General features: G+C 41.0%; 1 protein-coding gene across 2 annotated transcripts in view; it reads right to left on the bottom strand.

The window, feature by feature from the left end:
* Positions 1 to 144: 144 nt before the first annotated feature.
* Positions 145 to 24,963, bottom strand: part of Mtmr1 (myotubularin related protein 1) — a 66,187-nt gene continuing 41,368 nt past the window's right edge. For both annotated transcript variants that reach the window (XM_038316147.1, XM_038316148.1), the window contains 6 exons: positions 23,199 to 23,384; positions 21,986 to 22,192; positions 14,790 to 14,882; positions 10,190 to 10,303; positions 8,390 to 8,566; positions 145 to 2,576 (listed from right to left, as the gene is read on the bottom strand). In XM_038316147.1, coding sequence (XP_038172075.1) covers positions 2,415 to 2,576; positions 8,390 to 8,566; positions 10,190 to 10,303; positions 14,790 to 14,882; positions 21,986 to 22,192; positions 23,199 to 23,384 — 939 coding nt within the window. In that variant the 3' untranslated portion in view covers positions 145 to 2,414. The remainder of the gene's footprint in view (positions 2,577 to 8,389; positions 8,567 to 10,189; positions 10,304 to 14,789; positions 14,883 to 21,985; positions 22,193 to 23,198; positions 23,385 to 24,963) is intronic.

Here is a 24,963-nt window from a genome sequence, read left to right as displayed (position 1 = left end):
AGTAAGTCAATCAAGTAGCATTGGGCACTTTACATATATTAACTGTGGCAGGCGCATAGTAAGCATTCAACATGGTACTTTATTAGTACTCATTTTTCTCGGGTGGAAAGCTACTGGAATGGTAAAAAAAGACAACAAAAAGACCAGGGAGCAAACATATTATAATTTTAATTACAGGTTGTAATACAGTGCATCAGATGAGGCTAATACAGTATTATACTAGTTGTTTAAAAATCTGAACCTTAAAGGTTTTACATTCTAGTACTTAAATAAAACAAACATGAAATAATTGTTTCTATAAGAAAACTACACTTCAAGTTGTTTTAGAAACAGTTCTGTGCTAGAAACATACAAAGGGAAATACTCTGTTGTGCTTCTTTAAAATCCAATGGAGATTCCTTGGGGTGCTGCAGGCACACAGCTGGGAGGATGTGGCCTGACCAGGGGACAGATCCCAATCTGTGCCAGGGTGGCTGACCACCAAGCAGTGGTCTCTATCACTTCTCTGGTTCTGTCAAAGCATCATCCAGCCCACCCTATGTTTAGTAGTCCTGTTGTTGCTGGGGAATCACACAGTATTTCTAGGGAAAATGTTCCCAGTTTTAAAAATTATATGAAGGAGAAATATTGTAGTTTGTGTTGTTTTCTTTTTGGTACTGACTTTGAGAGATGGTTCCACAATATAGCCCAGCTGGTCCAGAACTCAGTATGTAGTTAAAGCTGGCCCTGAACTCATGGCAGTCCTACTTCAGGCATGGCAGTTTATCCATTTACAAATAAGGTGTTGTATATATGAGGAGAATAAATCAAAGCTAGTATGACTTAAACTATAGTTTAGAAACAAATCCCCTAGATGATAAAAATGGAGACTTGATCTTAGCTTATCAAACTTTGAATAAATGTCTCTAGTTATCTTATGGTTGGATAGTTTTCTGTAAGAATCAGAATGTTCCAAGTTGAAAAATCATCTACTTTCTATGTGTTCAGCTGTAGAAAACCCTTTAGGAATATATTTTGAAAATTGAGGTCAATATGTAGAACTGCATGGCATCCAGTGAGTTGACGCTGAGCAGAGGAAGATGTGATACATCTCTGCTCAGGGGCCGACTCTGTTAGCTTCGAACACATCTCCAACTCTGAAGGACCTAGTGACATGCAAAAATAGGCATGTCAGTGGGGGTGGGGATGTTGGCACTGCACACAGAGGAGCTGATGGGAAATTAATTCCTAGAAGAACTGCTGGAGTAGCAGAGCTCATTTGTTAACTGCGGAGTGAGGTCTGGATAGCCAAGGGTGGCTCCAAGAAAGGAAAAGCAAGGAAGAGCATGCTATGCTTTCCAAACCAAAGCTGCAACATATTGGTTTCTTTAAAGAATGGACAGGCAGCTATTAGGTAAACTGAGAAGGGACTGTGATAGATGAAGACATGGTGTCCTGGTATATAGCAGGGAAAGCAGACTTGCTCTGACACGGCTGCTGGACATCTTAACAGGTGGTAGGATGCAGGGTTCAATGGCCAGAACAATTCCCGAGACTTGATCCTTTAGAGAGCCGTCAACACACAGAATTGCTGCTTGAGCCCTCAGTTTATCTGCAACAAGGCCAGAGGACTGAGCATTCATAGTTCTCTGTTACCTTTATCAATGAATGAATGGGTTGTGCCACCTCAAAAGGCAAGTCCGAGAGTCAGAACAATACTACATTGCCACTGAGATGATATATCTGAAATCTTAATTTAAATGTACCACACAAAACTCAGCATAAACTCTGTTGGGCAAGAATTTCTCATACAGCACAGTTCAGCAGATGACTCCTGAGACAACTATTCTAAACATAAAAAAGGACATAGGAAAATAAATGCATGTTTCTCTTTAAAAAATACCTTGTATGTACACAGCAGTACATATTGTACCAATTGTACAGGAGGACTTCTTGCATGAAGATAACTGTAGAACAGGTGGCAGTGGTCCATTCGCCACACTAGCATTTCATTTAGAACCAGTTTTCAAATTGTGCCGAAAGGCTGAGAGAAGTCATGGCTTGTGATGTGTTCTATACGTGAACAGGTTGTTCCTATAAAAGGACTTAACTTGGAAAGAAGTAGTAGGAGATTCTCTCAAGCTGAAATACCACACTCTATTCAATCTAGTTTTCCCCAAGCTACCTGTACAAGACAAGGTAGCTCACGGGGTGGGTGTCACATCTTATGCCCCTGTGAGACTGCCCTCAAGAAAGTCACAGGCTGTTCACATAAAAGAACTTATTAATAGGAGCTGTCACCTAGCCACACAAATGGTCTCTGGACCTAATCCTAAAATGACAAGCTAGAACCATAAAATCAATGGCCAGGTCCCTGAGCTGCTGGAAGACAGTAGAGCAGAAGGATGGATGGCCCAGGACACTGGCCTTGTTCATCAGACTGAGGTGTGGACAGGAGTAACCGAGTGGGTAGGCGAGGAGCCTCTCTCAGAAGCTGAGATGGCTCGTGTGGCCACCTCCCGCTGCAGATCTTCCACACGCTTCTGCAGCTCAGCCTTGACAGCCAGCAGCTCCTTGAGATTCTGGTGAATTGGCATCTGGCAGTGAACAGAGATAAGGCTGTTAGCACAATGCTGCTGGAGCATGGTTTGTTCCAAATACAGCATTTCAGTATCTAGGCTCATAGCCTAATGGTTCTTTACCACCCAGTCACCTATGTGCCCAGACTCTGACCACTGACCAATGTTTCACCAAGTGTAAGTGACTGTCTTCTAAGGTCAGGGTTTCTATTTCTGTGATATTACACCAGAACCCAAAACAACTTGAGGAAGAAAGGGTTTGTTTCAGCTTACAGCTCTCAGGCCACACTCACCAAGGGAAGCCAGGGCAGGAGCTCAAAGCAGGAACCTGGAGGTAGGAGCTGAAGAAGAGGCCATGGAGGAGTGCTGCTTGCTGGCTTGTTTCCCATGGCTTTCCAATCCTGCTTTTTTTATAGAACCCAGGGACACCAGGCTAAGGGTGGCATTGCCCTCTCACATCAATCATCAATCAAGAAAATACAGCACAGGCCAGTTTTATGGAGTCATTTTCTCAGTTGAGTGTTCTTCTTCCCAGATAACATTAGCCTTTGTCACACTGACATAAAACTAACCAGCATAGTGATTCCATCTCCACAAGTTAGGAGCTTTTGATGGTTACCCAGGCTGTCCTGCAGCCCCTGGGGCCAAGATAGGCATGAAAAGGCACTGGGGTTGGCAGGCCACCCTCAATCTCCATTCTCTTTGCTCTCAGAAAGGAGCAAACAGGTTCAGGTGTAGCCACAAGTCAACAAGGCAGCCTTCGGAAGAGTCAGAAGTGCAAGCAGCTTCTTCGCAGCTGCTGGACTAAGCAGTGTTCGTCAGCCCCCAGCTCCATTAGCCCTGTACTAGTGCATTTTATAAACACTTCCAGGAAGTCAGCATTCTCTTCAGCACAGAGCTCCATGTTTCATCACCTGGAACAGGAGCTGGCAAAGCCCCTGGAGGGCAATGCCAGCACCCAGGTGCGCCAGGGAGACCAGTCCTTTGTTTCCCAACTAGTGCATTTTCATTGCTTCACCCTGATTATCTTTTAGACCCCCTGATGATGGTGGGGGAGCAGAACAAAGCGATGAGAAGGTCCTAGTGTTTATGCTCATCACACCCAGCTTTCTAAGCTAACAGACACCCTCAGTACCTACTAGGAGCCCAGACTGGAGACCCAGCTTTCCCCTTATAGACAAAAATGACCTTATAGATTTCTCAGACTGGGGGTGATGTTGAGCAGCAAAGGTCACCAGCTGTAGACAAAGGAGGCATGGGGAGGGTCTGGAGAGCCCTGTTTCCTTTCCGGTTCATTGTACACACAGCAGCTACTGGATTTGGTCCTAAGCCTCAGGGAGACAATATGGCTCACCACATACCACTCCTCAGTGTCTACTTCCTCAGGACTAAGAGTAAGACCCTAAGCTTGGCCTCTAAGGCCAGCCTTCTTCTCTGACCCACCTCTCACCAGGTCCCGCTTCTATACCCTCAAATACTTGAAACTATCATTCTGAGTGTTATTGGCAATAATGCTTCTTAGTGGGATGGGAGAGACCCAGCAAGACTGACAGGAGGAGAACAAGCAAAGACAGCCAGGTGTCTCAAACAACAGGAATGTTAAAAAAACAAAACCAAAACTCCATTTTGGCAGGCTCCAGAAAGAGAAAGTCAGAAACGCCATTATCACATAGCAAAGGCTGGTCTAGAGGCCATTGTGCTCTGGAGGAATGCTCCATTCCTCCCAAGATCTCTGTCTTATTTACCACAGCCATGGGATCATTTAGCCCAGTCACAGGTATTTGATGAAGACTTGATTGCAAAGTAACCCACATGGGACCTCTGGAGCAAAACATGCAGTGATGGAGGAGGGTCATCTGTCTATGTGTTACTCTCATTGGTTAATAAAGAAACTGCCTTGGCTTTTTGATAGGGCAGGATTTAGATAGGTGAAGTAGACAGAAGAGAATTCTGGGAGAAAGAAAGTAGAGTCAGGCAGATGCCATGGAGCCAGCCACCAGGTCAGACATGCTGAATCTTTCCCAGTAAGCCACAACCTCGTGGTGATATACAGATTATTAGAAATGGGTTAGTCAAGATGTGAGAGTTAGCCAAGAAGAGGCTAGATATAATGGGCCAGGCAATGTTTAAATGAATACAATTTGTGAGTCATTATTTCGGGGTATAAGCTAGCCGTACGGAAGCCGGGCAGGATGAAAAGCAGGCCTGCTCGCCTCCTCACTACAATGCAGGGTCTGAGACCCATGGTTGCTCAGTGAACTGCTGTCACCTTATATTTTCATGTAGCTTTTTGTATGTTTTCTCACATTTCAATTTCATTTTTAGGTATGCAGAGGTATGCCTGAAGGAATAGAAAACCCTGAGGCTTAGTAGCTACAATGTGGTTACATTAGAGAAAATGCCCAGGAAAAGGCCAGTCATGTCTATCTCTTGGGCATGTATAAGATTCAAGCCAAGAGGGCCCTAAGAGGATACCCACTGCCATACACCATACCCATCCTTTGCTGGATGCTGATACGGAGGCCCTCAGTGGCCAATTTTACTACTTCTTTGTCTCAGAAACCTGATGTCTTGTGTCCTTACTTTCTTCTGCACACTTTTCTCTACTTCAGCTGGCTCATTGTGCCACCATTTTCTATCCACACCATCTACCTGTATATTTCCCAGCCCCAGTCTTCAGTGCACCACCCTTTCCTCCATTTGAATGCTGGCAGTGGAGAAGCAATATTTTCCAAACACAACCTGGCCTTGCCACACAAATGTCACCTACCCCTCTAGAATTTGCTGTCACCAAAGTTCTGCGTGGCCTCCCAAAACACTGTATGCTCAGCATGCTTAGGAGGTATTTGGTATGTGTTTGTTACATTTAGGGGAAACTATGACTCGTAGATAGCCTTCTCAGTTCTCCCTTTTGCACAGCACTGTGTAGGGAAAACAGAGTGCTGCCTTCCCGTGCCTGCCACTTGGCCAGTATGACAGCATGGTGCTATGAACTACTTGGTACAGATCATGCTTACATGCCCCTATGAAGGCTCAGGACCTTGTTCTAGATCTGGCAGCAAATCACTGATAAAGACGGAGTTTGACCCTGGACAGGCGCATGTGCTGTAAGTAAGGTGCTGGATGAGTTATGGTTTCTTTCTGTCATTTTCTTTCACTCTTTGTGTGGGACTTTCATGAGTATGAAGTGAAGTTATATGCTCAGTGAAACACAGAGGTGCAAGATAGCAGTAATGCTAGGGCTCCTCATTGCCCTCAACATGCTGAACCCTGATTTGCTTATCTTTATGGGAAACTGTCTGCAGTTTGCATTTAGAGACAGACTCTATTGCAGGCTATAAGTTTTAAATGACTTGGTCCCTGGCAGCCCTCCACTGCAGGAGTGTGCAATGAAGATGTGTTGCTAAGCACTAGCAGAAGGAATCTACATAGCTATGAGGATGCTTTCTACCTAGCTTCATCACCCTTCAAGTTTGCAACCTGATAAGTACAGAGTATGGGTATGGGCAGATGGCAACTCCTGCAGTCCCTGAGAAGCCACTCAGTTCCCAGAGTGCACTGACTGGGTATTCCCCTAATGTTAAAGACCTTCCACCCACTCTATATGCCTAGTCGTAAGTCATCAAGACAACTCTTTCATAGCCTTTTCTAAGTAATATAAAGTGGCCAGTTTCCAACATGGTATAGCCCAACTTTTCTGTTACTCAGTCAGGTGCCTAAGCATGACAGAAATATAAAACAGGAGGAAGCTAATACAAGTGGAATACACTCTTTGTTTCCTAAACCACAGGAGAAATCTGGGCAAGGGAAACATGGTAAGTAAAGAAGAACTATGAGGAATATAGAAGGGAGAAATGGTGAATAGGTAAATGGGCAATGACAGCTTATTATAATCAAATAATATTATGTGTTATATATGGAAATGTTATAATGAAACCCCTGCATGTGCCATTGTACAACACACATTAATAAAATAGTAATATATTTTGGATAAATCCGATTCTACTTACTGAAAAAAAAAGTGCTCATCGGACCCTGAAATAGCCCAGTACAAAAATACTGGTAAGTTCAGAAAGGCAAGTATTTCTGGATTGCAGTGAAGCACAGACATGCCCCTTGCACTTACATCTCTGTGGGGCTCTGATGAGCCACTAGCACTGAAAGAGAAGGGGCAGTAGAGGTATAGGCCATGGGGAACATAGGGCCTGGACCTAGGGCCTAGCCTTGCGAGGGGGGCAAGTACTGGGCTCAGTCTGATCACATAGTTTCAGAGAATATTCCCGAAGTCCAAGGGTGGCAGGGCTAACTCAGAACGTAGAGGAAGAAAGCTCTAGCCATGTGGAACAAATGGAATTTAACATGAAAGCATCAGAAAATGAGGCAAGTGTACTCAGCCTGGGCTGCAATGTCACACAACAGAAGATCAGGGGAGGAGATATGTACACGTCAGCTGAAGGGCACAGCTGAGTCCAAAAGTGAACATACTGTCTAAGTGAGGGAGGGTAAGCAAAGTGATGGTAGCACCTGGAGTTCCATTCTGGGCAAAGAAAAGAGAAAGGAGTAGTTTCAACTTTCCCCTAGCTAGCGGGGCTTAGGGAAGAAATAGAGAGTGTACAGACTCCAGGTGAGGAATAGATGAGGAGCAGGATGAGTTTCTGGTCCTTGGATGATGGAATTAGTGATGTTAAACAAAACCTAACAACATGTTCCTGTTAGCTGTCCTTTAATCCGCCAGAGTATTAAACTCAAGAAATGACAAAAATCGCAGCAGAAGGCTGCCTCTGTATGTCATCTTTCCAGACCTAGACCCCGCCAGGCCTGGCTACCTATGTGGTACAGCAGCATTTCACTCGTATTTTAGTAAATAAAGCTTGCCTGAGGATCAGAGAGTAAAACAGCCCCACTGGTCAGCCTTATAGTCCAGGCAAGTGGTGACACACACCTTTAATCCCAGTAAGCACACTAGCTAGCTTGCCATAGAAACCAGGCAGTAGGAGTGCACCTCCTTAATCCCAGCCCTAGAGAGGATTATAAAACGGGAGGAGGCAGCTCTCAGTCACAGTCTCATTCTGAGATTCCTGGAGGCAGGATTGCCATTTCAGACTGAGCTAGAGGTAAGGCTGCTTTGCTTTTCAGATCTTCAGGTTGAACCCCAATATCTGTCTCTGAGCTTTTATTAACCGTGCTTCAATGTGGAGAAGATTAAGGGTGGAGAGCAAGGCTGGGTCAAAGCTCTGGTTTATCTGATCAGGGGAGCACTCCAGGAGAATCAAGAGCTCAGCCCCTGAACAGAGCAAGTGGGAGGGAGGCTTGCTTGACTGGCCTCTGTTGTGCACTGTACCTTTTTTTAAATGTCAAAACCTGTTTCTTTACTATGAAAATATGTAGCAGGGTGGGGAAACTTTACTGTAGCTGCTCGACAACTCATCACAATCCTCTTCTTATTACATTAGAAGTGAACCTCGGTGCATTTTCCCAAGCCTCCACTGCCTCCATATGTACACTTGCAGAGGGAGGTGCCACACACAATACCTCCCAGAAATTTATAAGATTCAGAAGCAAACACAGCAAGAGATGATATGTTCATCTTTTCATACTTTTCATACTTTCGGAAGACATACATGTAGGAGTTGGAACTCTAACTCAGCAAGTGGTATCAGGGTTGGTATGTGGGTGGAACCTTCTGAAATCGGAACACAAAAGATGGAGCCTTGACTTCTAAGAACAATAGCCCTTCAATATGTCAGTATCTACTATACACACATTTCTATAATACCAACTTCATTTGAAAAGAAAGACTTACTCTTTTAAAAAGAAGAATACAAAATTACCTGTGGTCTCATCCGTGGATTCCATCGTACATAATAATTTACCCACAATTCCAAGTGACTCATACTAGCAACAGGATATAACACATGGTTCTCATAATTCACAAAGAAGGGATTTGAAAATTCATCTAGCTGGCTATTAATATAAGACCATAAAGATATAGTCTTTGTATATATATCCTGAAAAAGAAAAAAAAGCACTACATTGAAATAAGTTCTCCGCAGCCTCAAAGATTAGTATTTCAGAAAGGGAAGAATTTGGATAATGAAGTGAATTCAAACACAGAAAAATCTATGCACATTTACTAAGGCCCACCCCTCTGGCTATACATAGCCTCATGATACATGTGTGCTGTTCCAGGAAAACATAGTGTTCAAGTTAGGCAATCTCTGGCAATTGTATCTGTAATGAGGTAGAATAAGAACTTTCTAGCATCTACAGGATAAGTGGGCTCATTAATAACAAATACATATTGCATTCTGGATTGATGTTTGTTTCTGTGTCTCTTCATAATCAGAAATGTGGGTTAAATTTGCATTTAGGATCCCCTGCAATGGCATGGCTATCTACAGAAAAACACCATCGTGGCAGGCTACAAAAGTTTATATTTCCATCACATTATATCTCCCTCTCAATTTTACAGTATACACTTTACAAATAGTGAAACAATTAGATTTGTTCATCTGAATAAAACACCCTAATACCCAAATATGTGGTTATAGTGGCACAGATAACCATTAAACAATGGTACTTGGACATGAACACTTATAGCAACATTATTTAAATGAGCCACAAGAAGAAAAAAAATGAAATATCTATTAACTGATAAATGGACACACAAAATGTGCTCTATTCACATAAAGGAATATTGCTTAACATAAAAAGGAATATGCTGGCAAATGGATGAACCTTGAAATTGTTCCACTAGGTTAAGTAGGCCACTCACAAATATGCACCTACTGTATGAGTCCATTTATAAGAAATGTCCAGAAGAGATAGGCAAGTTTCTAGATGTTGGGGATATGAGGATAACTGTTAATAGATATGGAATTTTCCAAGAGGGTTGCTAAAATATTTATGAAATTAAATATCAACTTGTACTGAACTGTATACTTCTGATAAGTAAATTTTGTATTATGTAATCTACGTTGAGCTTTTTTTTAACATGAAGAATAAATCTTGTACTCCCTATTTTACAAGAATTGGTAAAGACACACAGTTCATAGATTTCATTCTGTTGTTATGGGTTTCCTTTGTTTTGCTTTATGCATCTTTATTGACATTCGTTTTACATGCCATTATATTTACTATTTAATGCCCCTTTTTTTTTTAAAATTAAGAAGTTAGCAGAAGGGCTAGAGAGATAGCTTGGCTGGTAAAGACACTCGCCATTCTTAGAGAGGTCCTGGATTTGGTTCCATGCACCCACATGGTGGTTCATGCTGCCAAGAACTCCAGCTCTCTTTTGGCTCCCTAGTGCACCATACATACATACATACATACATACATACATACATACATACATACTTAATTTATATATATTAAAAACAAATTAAAATCTTTTTTTAAAAAGTTAACAGGGTTCCATCAAACTGAACTATGGATTTTGGCCTACACTTTAGAGAGCTGTAGGCTTGTTGGGTTTCTGTTTCTAGAAGTTTTTAGGGTATCTCTCCTACTACTCTGTACCATATACAAGCAGCAGTAGGACCAGGAGCAAAATCCTTATTCCATTCAGGCCCCCTTCTGGTAGACCTTACTAGGAAAGGTGCCTGAACAATAGGGGAAGCAAATACACTTACCTCTTTGATGCGCTGTTGTTCACAGTTGCACAAAAAGGTTCCAAAAAGACAGCTATAGAGGTGATCCAAAATTGTAATCAAGAATAATTCATTAAATTCAAATGCTGAAGGAAACTTAAATAAAGAGAAAAAAATAAAGTTTAGTCTTAAAGTCTAATTTCTAAAACAAGTCATATTACTTATTTGTGAGAGAAAGAAATGGACTACAATATGCAATACGGTCAGATTAAAAAGTGAGAGTACATAGAAAATTTAACTAATTGGGAATTTCAAGGTTAAGCCGATATATCTGGTTAAGAAACAACTATAACCAACACAATTTGTTATGTTCTTCAATACCCCAAAAACCAGGTAGCTTCCAGTTTCTTACAGGGTAGAACAAAGCTCAGAGTTACCCTTCTGTCAGAAAGAACTAGAAAGCTCAATTAAACACATGAAACAATGTCTTTAGATACTAGCAGTAGGCAACACGGAACTGTGGCCCTTCAGAAAAGACAAGTCAGTGAGGAAAGCACTATTATTGGATCTGCTTCCCATCTGGAGGCACACTGCAGGTCACAGAGTGGGGAGGAGCTCTCCAGGTTCAATGCTTATCAAAAGTTATTCAAGAGGAATGGAATATATAACTAGGTCTATATGTATTAGAGACTACTCATACTTAAGAACTCTCCCACAAATACAACCCCAAGAACTCATACTTCTAAATGATCACCAATGTGTAAACAAACTGAATCTAGTAGTATATAAAAAGGACAGTATTACATGATAACATCTGGTTTATCCTAGGAATGCAAGGCTGGTTTAACAGAAAAAAAATCACTGTTACAAAAAACATCAATTACTACAATTAATCATATTACCAGATTAAAGAAGAAAAAACACATGGTTTCACCTCAATTGTTTTAAGCAATGCATAATGTGGTTATTAAGAATTTCATTGGGGATTGTTAGCACTGCCAACAGGTACCAGCCATTTAACAGCCATGAGACATCTGAAAATAATAATGATCTCAGCAGCAGGCTTGTACTGAGTGCCTACCATGTGCCAAAGTTCTAATTTAAAGCACTGAAATATACTCTGTTGAATGAATGAAACAAAGGAAGCTGGAACAAAAGCAAATAAACAGAAGTCATATTAACATCAAGTCAGTTTATACTAAAGACCTATTCTTAGGCAGAGTGCAGGTATTTCAGTTATGAAACACTTGTCTAAAATGTGCAAGACTCCAGACTCAATCCCTAGCACTTCAAAAACAAACAATTTCTATTATGCACTCAGAGTGATGCATACTAGTATGTCTAATCTTGACATCTCTTGAGTGACAACCAGGATCACTGACACACAGGTTTCCTAACTGTTGTTAGGTTAGTAGTATGTAGCCTGAGCCAACTGGGACACTGAATATTTATACCTATTCTAGAAGTCTATATTCTGGATTTGGAAGCGTGGGTGGTGTGTCCTAATGGCAGTAACTACAAGCTTTAGTGTGACCAACTAGGTGCCAGGTGAGAGAAGACAATGTAGACAAGGGTAAATTCAAGCCTGACAGCACTCATGAAAAGCAGAAACCGATATACACCTACTGTGTGGCTGGATCAAGATGGCAATTGCTCAAAAAGCAGTGTTTCAGTAAATAATTCAGGATATAGTGCAGTAGGGACAGTGGTAGTGCCAGGGAATTGCAAACAGAAGATTAAATTTCTACAAGCTGTAGTTTATTTTCTTGTCATCATCCAGAGACTATATTAAAAATTTACCTACAATGTAGTCTCAAAAAATCCATCATAATGTACACTGGAAATTCTATACTTTTTGAGGAACAAAAGAATCAAGGGTTATCCCAAAGGGCAAATGTTCCTTTAAACTACAGATGCTATAGAAAGTTTCCGAGATGCTATAGAATCCCTCAAGCATTTCTCTAGTTCCTTTTGTAATAGTCTACATACAAAAGAGCTCATTGTAATCTGAGAATTTTTTTCTGACTTTATACTGATTGAACTCAATTTGCAGTAGGCAAATGAAAAATAAGAAAATCATATTACATGGCTACATATTTTACTAGCTTGTTATATGTAAAAATTATTTATTGACTTATAGCTAAAGACTTACCACTTATCTCTTCTCCTCAGGTACTAATGTTAATTAAGAAAAATTATACACACATTTAATGAACAGAATCAGAGAGTTTTGGGAGGCCCCTATTGCATCCAAACCCCCATATACTTTCTTAAAAACCAATAAAGCAGCACAAAAGAACAGTTTAGAGGTAAAATTAAGCACTAATCAGTACGAGGAATGGATCAATTTGGAAGGACAGACACAAATGTGCATACCAATGTGCATGTTCAGAAGTATTTGGGGAAAATGAGCTAGTTCAGATCAACATTATCACATTTTTTTTGCATTTAACTTTTAAGGTATTTTTTTCTAAAATGTGTTTCATGCTTTCTTTTCTTGAATGTAAGAACCATCAAGTTTTGTCATTAGTACCACAAACAGAAGGACTTCCAGCCAGATTCCAGTTCTTCTCAGCCTCTTTTCTGTTACCTTTCACTTGGGCATGATCCCCTCAGACCTACTATTGACACAGAACTCAGTTAACACAAGAACCCTGTCAGCTTGCGGATGCTAAGTCTAAAGGTAAGAGAGCCTGCTCCAAGTGATGGCCTGTAAAATCTATTCCAAATCCTATCCCCTTGTTTCTCATTTTGAGAGGTAGGTCTGTATTTTAGACTCTTGCTGCAGTCTGTGACTCATAACATTAAAAAGGCAGCTCTGCAAACTTAAGCATACAGACACAGATGCACACTCTGGCATTTTAATAAGAACCCCAGGGGATCCATGTGCTGGTTCAAGTTCCAGTTGGTCTGGTATAGCACTGTGCCCTCAAACATCAGAAAAGCCTCAGAGGCTTGGGAGCCCAGAGTGTTGGCTTTTGAGCATCAGCAGGTGTGTGATGTGGGAGAGTCTTCTGTTTGTGTTGATTTCATTGGTTAATAAAGAAACTGCCTTGGCCCATTTGATTGGCCAGCCCTTAGGTGGGCAGAGTAGACAGAACAGAATGCTGGGAAGGGAAGTTAATAAATCGCTGTGCCTCTCCTCAGGGAGACAGACGCAATGAAGCTCCGGCCCAAGATGAATCTTCCCGGTAAGGCACCACTTCGTGGTGCTACACAGATTATTAGATATGGGTTAATCAAGATGTGAGTAAGAAGCTGGAACTAATAGGCCAGGCAGTGTTTAAATGAATGCAGTTTGTGTGTTGTTATTTCGGGTTTTAAGCTAGCCATGCGGGAACCAGGCAGGATGAAAAGCAGGCCTGCCCGCAGCTCCTCACTACAGAATGGGGGTGGCGGGAATGCAGACCACTCCTCATCACTACAGGTATGTAGTGAGTCTAGAGCTGGTATGGCCACCAAGTTCCCAGGGGATGCTGCTGGGAAACAGTCCACATTGTGATGAGGAGGGCAGCAGAGGTGATGTACTTGTTCCTAACATTTTCTCATCCCAACACACTTCTACCAGTAATAGTAGGCCACAGTGAGCAAACAAGGATGGTAATTCATAGCTTTCCATGGTGAGAAGATAAATGTCCTCTGAAAAGGCTTTCAGGAGCATCAAACATGCATCTCAAGGCATTGGGACCTGAAGATGGCTAGGAGTTTCTCACAGATGCACAGGAAGGATGGCATCCAGGCCCGGGTTCTGTCTCCAACTTACATCCACTCAAGTCAGACTGAGTACTACACACTGGGGAAAACTTCTCTGCTTTTTCTCTCCTTCTTTCTGGGTCCAAGTTCATGTCTCTGGCACAGTCTCCTATCCCAAGGCTAATACTCCAAACTCAGACTTGGATGTTAGAGATCAGGGAATATCTGAGTGGGTCTTACTTAAAGTGAAGCTGCAGGACCTGACTAATTCAGGGAAGGAGGATCCCCATGTGTTTCCTTACTTACCAGAACCCTGTTCAATGGAGTTAGGAAACTAAAATAACAACTTAGGACAAAAAGCTCCAGAGCATCCTGTCTGTTATTGGAGCTTAGACACATATTATTTTCAGTGACTGGTGTGTGGAGGGCTATGGCCTGGAGCAGAGTGTGAGAATTCTTAGACACCCTGGACTGACTCTTTAACTAGCAGTTCTAAGGTAGGATGAAATCTTGGAGTAAGTGTCATGCAGTTAGTGGGTAGGAAGATTGGCCAAAACTGCTAGCAGAAGAAAACTCTACTTTTCTACTCACATTTTTAAGTGAATAAGAGCCAAACTGCATTGAGTAATAGAAGGGGTCATATTTTTTTTTGAGACAGGGTTTCTTGGTAGCTTTGGAGCCTGTATTGGAACTTGCTCTGTAGACCAGCCTGGCCTGGAACTCAGGAAGATATGCCTCTATCTGCTTTCCGATTAAAGGCATGTGCCACCACCACCTGGCTAAAAGGGGCCATTTTTAACATACACACACCCTCATTTTGAAATTTAATGAAATGGAAATTTAATTTTCAACTATGAGGTGAGGTATATTTGAACTATAACAAAGTTCAAATATATATAACAAAGTTCAAAGACTATAACAGGTTGGAAATATACTCGAAATCTCTTACCTGTCTTGTCATCTGCCAAACACAATCAATAAACTGAAGAAATATAGGTGATCGGTCAGCATCTGCATGGTTGTCATCACCATGGCCCACTCTCTAGAAAGAAACAAAAGATTGCGATCGTGTGTGTGTGTGTATGTGTGTGTGTGTGTGTGTGTGTGTGTGTGTGTATTATAGTCCTCTCAAAAGTCAATTAATTTGTCCAGTTATGTCTCATTATGCCTATGAAAACTCCTGCTCATCATGGACACTCAAAATTGTAAGAAGGAGGAATTAGACATTGGAGCATAATGATACATAGTATGAAAATCCCACAAGAAAAAAGCACTACTTTGTATGATTTAAAAAATAAATGACTACATAATTAAAAATGAGAGTTCATTAAACTAAATGGATTTTCATTTCTTTTAAGAAACACTATTTCAGTTTACTCCATGTTTATATGGTGATGGTTTTATAATTTCACTTTAATATAGTTGATACTAAGAAAGATAGAGAACTGGATAGCAAACCTTTTAGTTCAAATGATGGGATCAAGGGCCACTACTATAGCAATGTAGGAGGCCTAATGAGGAATGCACAAAGTAGAACATAGTTCAGAAATGTCACAAACAGGGCTAAGGAGATGGCTCAATGTAGAAAGCGCTTGCTGTCCAAGCAGGGGAGCTGAGCATCAGCAATGTAAAAGCTGGGCATGGTGGCACAGACAGAAGACCCTGGAGTCTTGATGGCCAATTTAGGCTAAGAGGTCCAGGTTCAGTGAGAAAACTGTCTCAAAGGTAGAAAGTGAGAGACAAAGAAGTCTAGATGTTAACCTCTGGCCTCTACATAGCCATACACATGAACACCTCATACACATATACACAAATAATAAGAAATACCAGTAAAGTCTGAGAATGAATATATAAGTGCTATCCATTTTATATGATTTTAAGAACCCAAGATCTCATTCTTGAAATGGTATTGGGGCAGAGTCCTTCCTCAAGCAAGTTCAGGATCACACTTCATACCTTTGATATTTTCTATCAATGTATTCATACTTAAAGCTAAGATTCCTGATCACATAAAGAGATTTGCCAGAAGCACTGAAAGTTCAATGAATAATAAGATATTCACAGAGTGAGCATTCTAAAAGAAGCTTCAAATGAGCACAAGGATAAGAAAGGAATGATTATAAAGCAGGTTATTCAATCCCCACATAGAAAACTTAAAAAATAATGAAACTAACACCTGGAAAGACATAAAAACAAGGAAATGAGCAAGTAATATCAACAGCTAATAGCCAGGGTGGTGGGTCCAAAGAGAAGTTGGAGGGAGATAGGGAGGAATGGACAAAATGAAAATACATGGTGTACATGTATAGACATTTGAAAGAATAAATAACAAAATTATTTTTAAAAAAATCTCAGAGATGCCATACATGGTGGCATATACCTTTAATCAGAGCACCCAGGAGGTAGAGGCAGGTGGATCTCTGAGTTTGAAGTCAGCCTGGTCTACATACTTGAAGCATTTATGTTATTATGCTTTATCAATAAAAACTTGGGACTCAGATATCGGGGTAAGAACCTGAATGATTAAAGAAGCAGTGGTAAAGTGACTGGTGAAGGGCCAGACCCTCTCTAAGACCCGTCCTACTACTTCCTGTCTCTCTATCTGTCCTCAGTCCTCTAAAACCTCTATTGTTAACTTTGGTCAGCTAGTAGCTAGCTCCGCCCTCTGATTCAAAGCAAATTTTATTGGAAGTCTTAGGAGCATCAGAATGCAGTCAAAATATTACACAACACATAGTGAGTTTTAGGTCAGACAGGGCTGCCATCGTAAGACACTGTCTCAAAGGACCCCACACACCAAAAGTCCTCTTAAAATATATTACCTTATTTTCTTTTTTTTTTTTTGGAAAGGGACACTTTATACTCATTACAGGAAAAATCTATCAGAATGAAGTCTCAATCCTGAATATCTATACCCCTAATACAAAAGCACCCACTTATGTAAAAGAAACATTACTAGAACTCAAGGCAGCAATCAAACCAAACACACTGATAGTGGGAGACTTCAACACTCCTCTCTCACCAATGGACAGGTCAATTCGACAGAAACCTAACAGAGAATTAAGAGACTTAATAGAGGTAATGAACCAAATGGACTTAACAGACATCTATAGAACATTCCACCCAAACAGGAAAGAATATACCTTCTTCTCTGCGGCTCATGGAACCTTTTCGAAAATTGACCACATACTCGGTAACAAAGCAAGCTTCCACAGTTACAAAAACATATTAATAACCACCTGCATCTTATCGGATCACCAGGGTAGGTATTTTGTTTTGTTGTGGTGGTGATTGTTTTGGGAGGCTGTTTCTATTTTACTTTAAAGGTTTATCTTTTTTATGTGCATTATGTGTGTGAAGCCAGGGGCTATTGCATCCCCTGAACCCAGAGTTACAGGTGGTTATGAGCTGCCATGTGGGTATTGGGGACTGAATTCAAGTCCTCTGCAAGAGCTGCTGCAAGTACTCTTAACCACTGCTCATGTCCAATCCTTCGTTTAGATTTTAAATTATGATAAAAATATGCAACATAAAGATTACCAATCATTAAAAACATCCTTAAATGTACAGTTCAATGATATTAATCATATTGTATAATCATTAACACCACCCTTTTCAGAATTTTCATTTACTCAAATTGAAACTCTGTCCCTTGTAGTGATGGGAGCAGCAGGCCTGCTTTTCGTCCTGCCTGGCTCCCGCATGGCTAGCTTAAAACCCAAAATAACAACACACAAACTGTATTCATTTAAACACTGCCTGGCCCATTAGTTTCAGCCTCTTATTAACTAATTCTCATATCTTGCTTTAACCCATATTTAGTAATGTGTGTAGCACCACGAAGTGGTGTCTTACCGGGAAAGATTCAGCATGTCTGACCTGGCGGCTGGCTCTATTGTGTCTCACCCAGAGAGGAGAGGCATGGCGATTGCCCGAGGCATCTGCCTCACTCCCAGCATCCTGTTCTGTCTACTCCACCCACCTATGTTCTAACCTATCAGGCCAAGCAGTTTCTTTATTAAGCAATGAGAGTCCTCCATCAGTCTCTATTAAATAGTAACTGGCCACCCTAAACCCTATAATTAATGGCAACAAGCACAGTACTTTGTACGATTCTAGCTACTTGGTGTAAATGGAAAACACAGTATTTATCATTTTGTGTCTGGCTTATTCCAGTCAACATAATGTCTTGAAGGTTTATCTATATTGTAGCATATATATTTCCCTCCTTTTTTAAGGCAAAATACCTTTACCCTTTGAGCCAACTCTCCAGTCCTCTCATTCTTTTCTTTTTAACATCTAATAACCTCCTCTGGTATAAGGGATACTGCTCGGCCTTCAGAATTCTAGGCAATTTAATAGTATGTGGATGAGGCACAATCCTTGGTAAGGTACCTAGGATACCAAGACAACTGTGGCACAGTGCTTGGGTATGTGGAGTAGTTAATTTGTGGTGTGGTCAAGTGGGTAAAGACCCATAAATAATAAGGGCAATAGATATTGCAAGAGCTTTTGTGTGTGCATTGGGTATAGTGAGGACAGAAAGGAAGGCGTGAACCACCTTAGAAAGGGACTAAAGAGTATAAGGCAGTAAAGTCACATAAGATGCAGTCATTATGGAGGGCTCATTTAGATAAGCTATGAATGCCAGGGAGACATCTGCCCCCTAATATATCCATGAATGTACTGTAATCAGTGAGAAGTGGTAGGGGGTGCTTGGAGAGCTCTAAGTGGGTAGTCAGGGCTCACACTCAGGGAATGAGTGAAGAGGAGAAACTTGGGGTGTGAGATTAGAGAGTTGAGCTAGGAACACATTGAGTGTCACACTAAGTTCATATTGGGCAGTGACAACATTAATGCTCCATCTGATTACAGGAGGATGACAGGAAGCAAGGGGACAGGTTTCACAAAAGCTACTTAGGATACTCCCTGAAAGAGATGAATAGACCAAAAATAAGGGAGAAGTGGTGGCAATGTGAAGGGGAATGTCAGATCTGAAGCTAGGTTCAAATGTTTGGCACTGGCTGAGATCATTAAGAGATTAAGCGTACATAGAAGAGACATAGTCCCAGGGCTGAGCCCTAAGACACCACAATGAGGTTGGAGAGATGGTGGGTCCAAACCAGAAAAAAATGCAAATGATTGTAGAGTCAGAGCCTAGTGAAAAAAGTACTTCTTAAAGAAGGAAATAACAACACAAATGCTCAGGCTAAGTAATGGAAGGGTTTGGCAAAGTGGCTGTGGTAAGACCAGTTGCAATGGATGAGTGTGAGAAGGAAGCCCAGTTGAAGTGGGGTCAAGACAGACAAGAAGAAGAAAGGCAGTGGCAATTAGATATGCATAAAATAGTTCTGATGAGTGTATAAAGGAAGGCAGATAATTGCAATAATAGCTGGAGGAGATCATAAAGTCAAAAGGGTTGTATTTTAGGGTTATAACAGCATATTTATACAGCAATGGGAACAGAGGCAGGACAGAAAGAAGTTAGCTAGAAAGTTACATGATAATGTGCAAGAAATATATGACAGAAGCAGGCAAGAGCAGGTACTAGTTTGAGGAACTCAGAAGCTCATTTATGGAAACTACAAGGGAAGTAGAGAACAGAGACTCAGCCAATGCTGGCTGCAGACTGAAGCCCTATTCCCTTACCACCTCAGCTGTGTGACCATAGGTAGACAAATCACACCCTAGAATAGAAACCTGGTTCACCATTTGTTAACTGCAGGACTGCCTACCAAGACTGAGATAATCATACTGGAATCTTATGGTCACGCTTCTTTCATTCTAGCTGTGGTGTGCTAAATTTTCAGCATTAGCAAGGGTGGATGAGAACACAGCACTCACTCTGTGTTCATCCCGACACCTGAGCTTCTGTTAGCTCTTGTACTACCATGGCTGGTATGTCCACAGAGAGCTCTTAGCACTTCCTTTCTGGTTAAAGCACCTTGAGGGCCTTCTTTCCCCCAGGACAAACATTCTGGGGATAAAACATGAAAGAAAGTAGCTTCTGAGCCTTCAGAGAAAATCAGCTGCAAACATCTGGAAACCCTATACTCTCTTCCCCACTGAGCTCAGATTTTGCTGAAGGGGAACAAGCATTTAAGTTACTGTTTTAACAAGGATGACCCCAACTAAGACTCCTAGCAATAGTGGAGAAGGTGCCTGACCTGGCCTTCCCCTATAATCAGATTAGTGACTACCTTAATTGTCATCATAGAACCTACACCAGTAACTGATGGAAGCTGATGCAGTGACCCACAACCAAGCACTAGGCAGAGCTCCTGGAGTTCAGTTGAAGAGAGGGAGTAAGGGTGGGGAATGTCAAGATTATGAACAGAAAAACCACAGAGACAGCTGACCTGAACTAGTAGGAGCTCACGGACTATGGACTGACAGCCAGGAAACCTTCATAGGACTGAATTAGACCCTTTGAATGTGGGTAGCAGTTGTGTGGCTTGGGCAGTTTGTGGAGACACTGGCAGTGGGATCAGGATTTATCCCTGGCGCATGAACTGTCTCTTTGGAGCCCATTCCCTATGATGGGATACCTTGTTCAGCCTTGATACAGGGTGGAGGGGGCTCGGTCTTGCCTCAACTTGGTATACTAGACTTTGTTGACTTCCCAAATGAGGCTTTACTTCCTCTGAGGAGCGGATGTGGGGGTGAGATGAGGGAGGTGGGAACTGGAACTAGTATGTAAAATTTAAAAGATTTCAAATAAAAAAAAGTTAATAAAATGGAAATTGTGTCAATGAAGCCTGAATATCTTACCAACATTTATGTATCAATATAAAGATCCTACTTATAAACTGAAAAAAGATAGTGTTTTTAAAATAGTCACAAGATCTCTGAATATGGGCCAGATTCAGCAGTAAGCACTTAATAAATCCAAATTCCTCCCTAACTGCAGAAGGAAGGAAACCGAGGCAGAAGCAATGTCTAAATATCTGACAACAGCTTCTCAGGCCATGAACTCAGAGGCTGTGGAGCTATCCCTTCCTTCTAGAAGGGCTTCTACCTAGCCCTCCTCCTTGAAGTGTATTCATAGCAGGTAAACGTGGATCCCCACACCTATGGTACTCTAAGTCCTTGCACTGCCCACCCTGCAATTCACATTTGGCCTCACTCTGACTTTGGGAGTATTCCAATTCAATGGATGATCCCCAACAGCTCAAGAGTTTTTGCACAGTAGAATTCAGGGAACCCTTATTGCTCTTCAGACAGGAGAGGGAAGGGGAGTGGAGGGGGGAGGGGGAGGTAAATAGGAGGCAGAGAGGAGGCAGAAATTTTTAATAAAATAAAAAAAGTAAAAAAAAAGCAAAAAAAGAGAATTCACTGCCAGTTTCAGTCACACACCAATGGCTGCCCCAAATGCCCACCAAAGGCCCAGCAATTCACTTAAGAATATACTCTGCAAATTGAAAGCAAGAGTTTCCAGGCTGAATTACATGCCCAAAGCCCCAGTACTTTATAATGTTACTGTATTTAAAGGCAGGACCTTTAAAGAGGTCACTAAAGTTAAGTTCTGACCCAATATGACTGCTGTCCTTAAAGATACCAAGGAAATGATCACAGAGGAAAGGCATGTGGGAAGAAGCAAGAAGAGCATGGCATGGCCATCTACAAACCAAGAAGAGATACTTCAGGAGAGACCAACCCTACTGGAACTTGATTTTGGACTTCCAGCCTCTCTAATAGTGAGAAAATACACATTTGTAGTTTATTTTACCAGTCTGTGTCACTTTGTTATGGAAAAGCCTGTATAACCTCATGAGACTTTATAGAGGAGGATTAGGAATCTAGGGGTTGCAGAGAATGGGAATGGTGCACTGACTAATGTATATAGGGCTTCCATTTGGGGTGACAAATAGGTTTGGGGACTAGCATTGTAAATATAGTATAGGACACTGTATTGAGCACTTTAAAGTGGTTAATTCTGTGCTATGTGGATTTGACTTCATTTTCATTATACAAAATAATCCCTATCAGGAGCATACAATGTGGAGGTTCTTGGTATTTTATTATGGAAATTTAGGTCTGGTGAAAAGGAAATGGGCTGTTCATGTGTGTAAATATATGTTACCAAATGCCAAGTACATGTATGTGATAAAGGAAAACAGTTATACATAGACCAGATCAACATACCAGTGCAAACCTGTGTCCAAAGCTTATCCACTCCTTTTCTATGAGAGCCTCAAATCCTTTAATGGTCCGGTAATAACTGTCCAACATCAGCATTGCCAGAGATGTGAGCTGGGATGTTCGGTCCCAGCCATCGCTGCAGTGGATCACCACGGAAGTTTTCCCAGATTCTATTTTATCAGCAATTCGTACTGCCCCAGCAAGCAGCACCTTCAGAAAAGAAGGCAAAACAAACAAGGCTTCATTAGTGTTAACCTCCGTATAAGATAATTCTGTTAAAAAGTTTAGATATTCTCACCCATAAACCATTAAGAATGTCATCTAGGGCTGAGCCTCTACTTCAGTGAGTCTCCAGGCTTCAGCCCTCAGACCCCAAACAAAGCAAAACACAAAACAAATCAACAACAAACAGCTATAACATTAATTAAGAATAACTCACTAGGAAGTGTTAACATCATTTTTCTAAACTATGAAAACTGATCAAAGTAAATGGGATCCTTTATTGAAGGGCCACAAGGTTCTGTTAAAAATCTGACTTACTAGGTATAGCGCACACCTATAATCCCAGTATTTGGGAGGCAAGTTCAGACTAGTCTGGGTTATGTAGTGAGTTTAAAGCCAGCCCAGGCTACACAGACTCTGTCATTAAAAAACAAAGAAACTTGGGGCTGGAAAGATGGCACAGCAGTTAAGAGTGCATACTGTTTTTGCAATATTTGCTTCTTGGAACTTAAGTTAAGCAGCACATAAACACCTCTAAGTCCATCTTCAGGGTATCCAATACAGTCTTCTGGCTTCAATAGGAACAGATGTTCACATGTGCATATACCAATCCCCACGTATGCACATCATTAAAATAAGACCAAATCTTAAAAAATAATTAAGAAAGGTGGTGGAATCAGGAGGATCAGAAGATCAAGAGAACTTCAGCTGAACAGCAAATCTGGAGGCTAGCCTGGGCTACTTGAGACTCTGCCTCAAAGTTAATTATTTATTAATTGTTTTAATTGTTAATTAAAACATTGTGAATTTTTGTCAGAAAAACACTCCACAAAGACCATAGTCCAACTGTTCCCAAGAGGAATGTTCAAAAGCTCTCATACACAGCCAAGATGCATTAATCTGTGGTGTTGAAAAACCACTTAGAAATAGAAACATTTATGACAGATATCAGATGTCTAAATCAGAAGGTAGATAAAAGATTGAGCTTCTTTACCCTTATATATTCCAGCCAATGTGTCCCATCCACACTGGATAGCCACCGTGACTCATCAATGGAAGGGTACACAATCTCCTTTAATTTACGAAGTGACTCCCTCATCACATGAATATTGTGGATCTCCAAAAACACGAGTTCTGCATTGGGGTAAGCACTTTCACTTTCATATCCTCCACCCTTTGCCTATAAAGAAGCAAAAGATATGCATCACTTCTTCTGAAATTAACTTTTCTATTATTTCTACTGTAATGAGACATAGACTACTAAAGAAGCAATAAGCTCCTATACCCTTGTATGGTTGCCCTAGAACTGCCAGAACACAACAAGGTACCATAAACTGACATCACAAACCAACAGAAATGTGTCTTGTCACTGCAGTGCACCACCACATCTAAGTTCTCAAGGCCAGGAGGCTGAAATACAGGTGCCACAGGGTCAGACTTTCTTAGAACCCTCTAGAAGAATGTGTTACTTACTCTTCTCATTGCTGTGACAAAGTATCTGGCCAAAGTACTTAAGGAAGGAAAGTGTCCCATAGTCTGAGAGGACACAGTCCATTATAGCAGAGAAAGAATAGTGTCAGATGTGAGAGGTAGCTGGTCACACTGATGAATGCTGCTGCTTATACTACTTTCTCCTTTTTATTCAGTCCAGGACCCCAGTCTAAGGGATGGGGCTATCCACATTCAGCATAAGTCTTCCCTCCTCAGTTAAACCTCCCTGGAAACACTCTCAAAGTCATACACAGGAGTGTGTCTTTATGACTGTAAATCCCATCTGTTGATGATCAAGACCAAGAACTGCAGAGAATATTTACTATTCCTTGGCTCTCCTGGTTCCTAGTGGCCCTAGGCATTCTAGGTTTATATGCTCATTGCCTTAATCTCTACTTCCTTGTTTGCACTTGATCTTCTCCCCTTTGTCTCTGCCTCTGCAAGTCTTATAAGAAATACCTGTTGAGCTAGCAAGATGACTTGGTAGAGAAGGCACTTGTCACCAAGACTGACAACCTGAGTTTTATTGATACCATGGACCTATATGGTAAAAAGAGAGAACCAAATCCTGAAAAGTTGGCTGCTGGCCTGTACATACGAGCACGTGCACACAAATAAATGTAATAAAAAAGCATGTCTGTCATGCTGAATCAAGGTTCATCCTAATCTAATATGACTTTGGTTTAACTTGATTACATTTATAATGAATCTTTGAAAATATTTGTAAGTATTAGGAGTCAGAACACATCATTTATTGAGGACATAATTTAAGCCTTAATAATCCTGCTGTAGCCATTATGGTTTTTAAATCAGTACCAACTGGTTCTTATTCAAGGTTCCTTATGCTAGTGTCATTTATCTACCAAGAAAATGTCATACTACCACAAAATTTCTGCATAATAATACAGTTTGGAGTTCTGAAACTGCAAAGTTTATCTTAGCAATTTAGAAAGAGAAAATAATATAACAAAAAAGAAGATAAGGATTGACTCTTAGTGAGCTTATAAAAACCTGATCTGTAGCTAGCTTACACTTTATAGAGGTCATTAATTAAAACACATTTAGATGAGAGTGCAGAGAAACTGGTGGAAATATAAAAAGTTATAGCTGCTGTAGAAGTCAACTTGACAGTTCCTCAAAAAGTTACACACAGAATTCCCATATTACCTAGCCACTATGAACATTTGTGTGTAAATTTTATTTAAATACCTGTTCTCAATTCTTTGGCTTATATACCCATGAATATAAGAGTGGTATCACAATAACTA

Source organism: Arvicola amphibius, chromosome X (genome assembly GCF_903992535.2).
Source record: "Arvicola amphibius chromosome X, mArvAmp1.2, whole genome shotgun sequence".
NCBI lineage: Eukaryota > Metazoa > Chordata > Mammalia > Rodentia > Cricetidae > Arvicola > Arvicola amphibius.
This window is presented reverse-complemented; position numbering and strand designations above follow the sequence as displayed.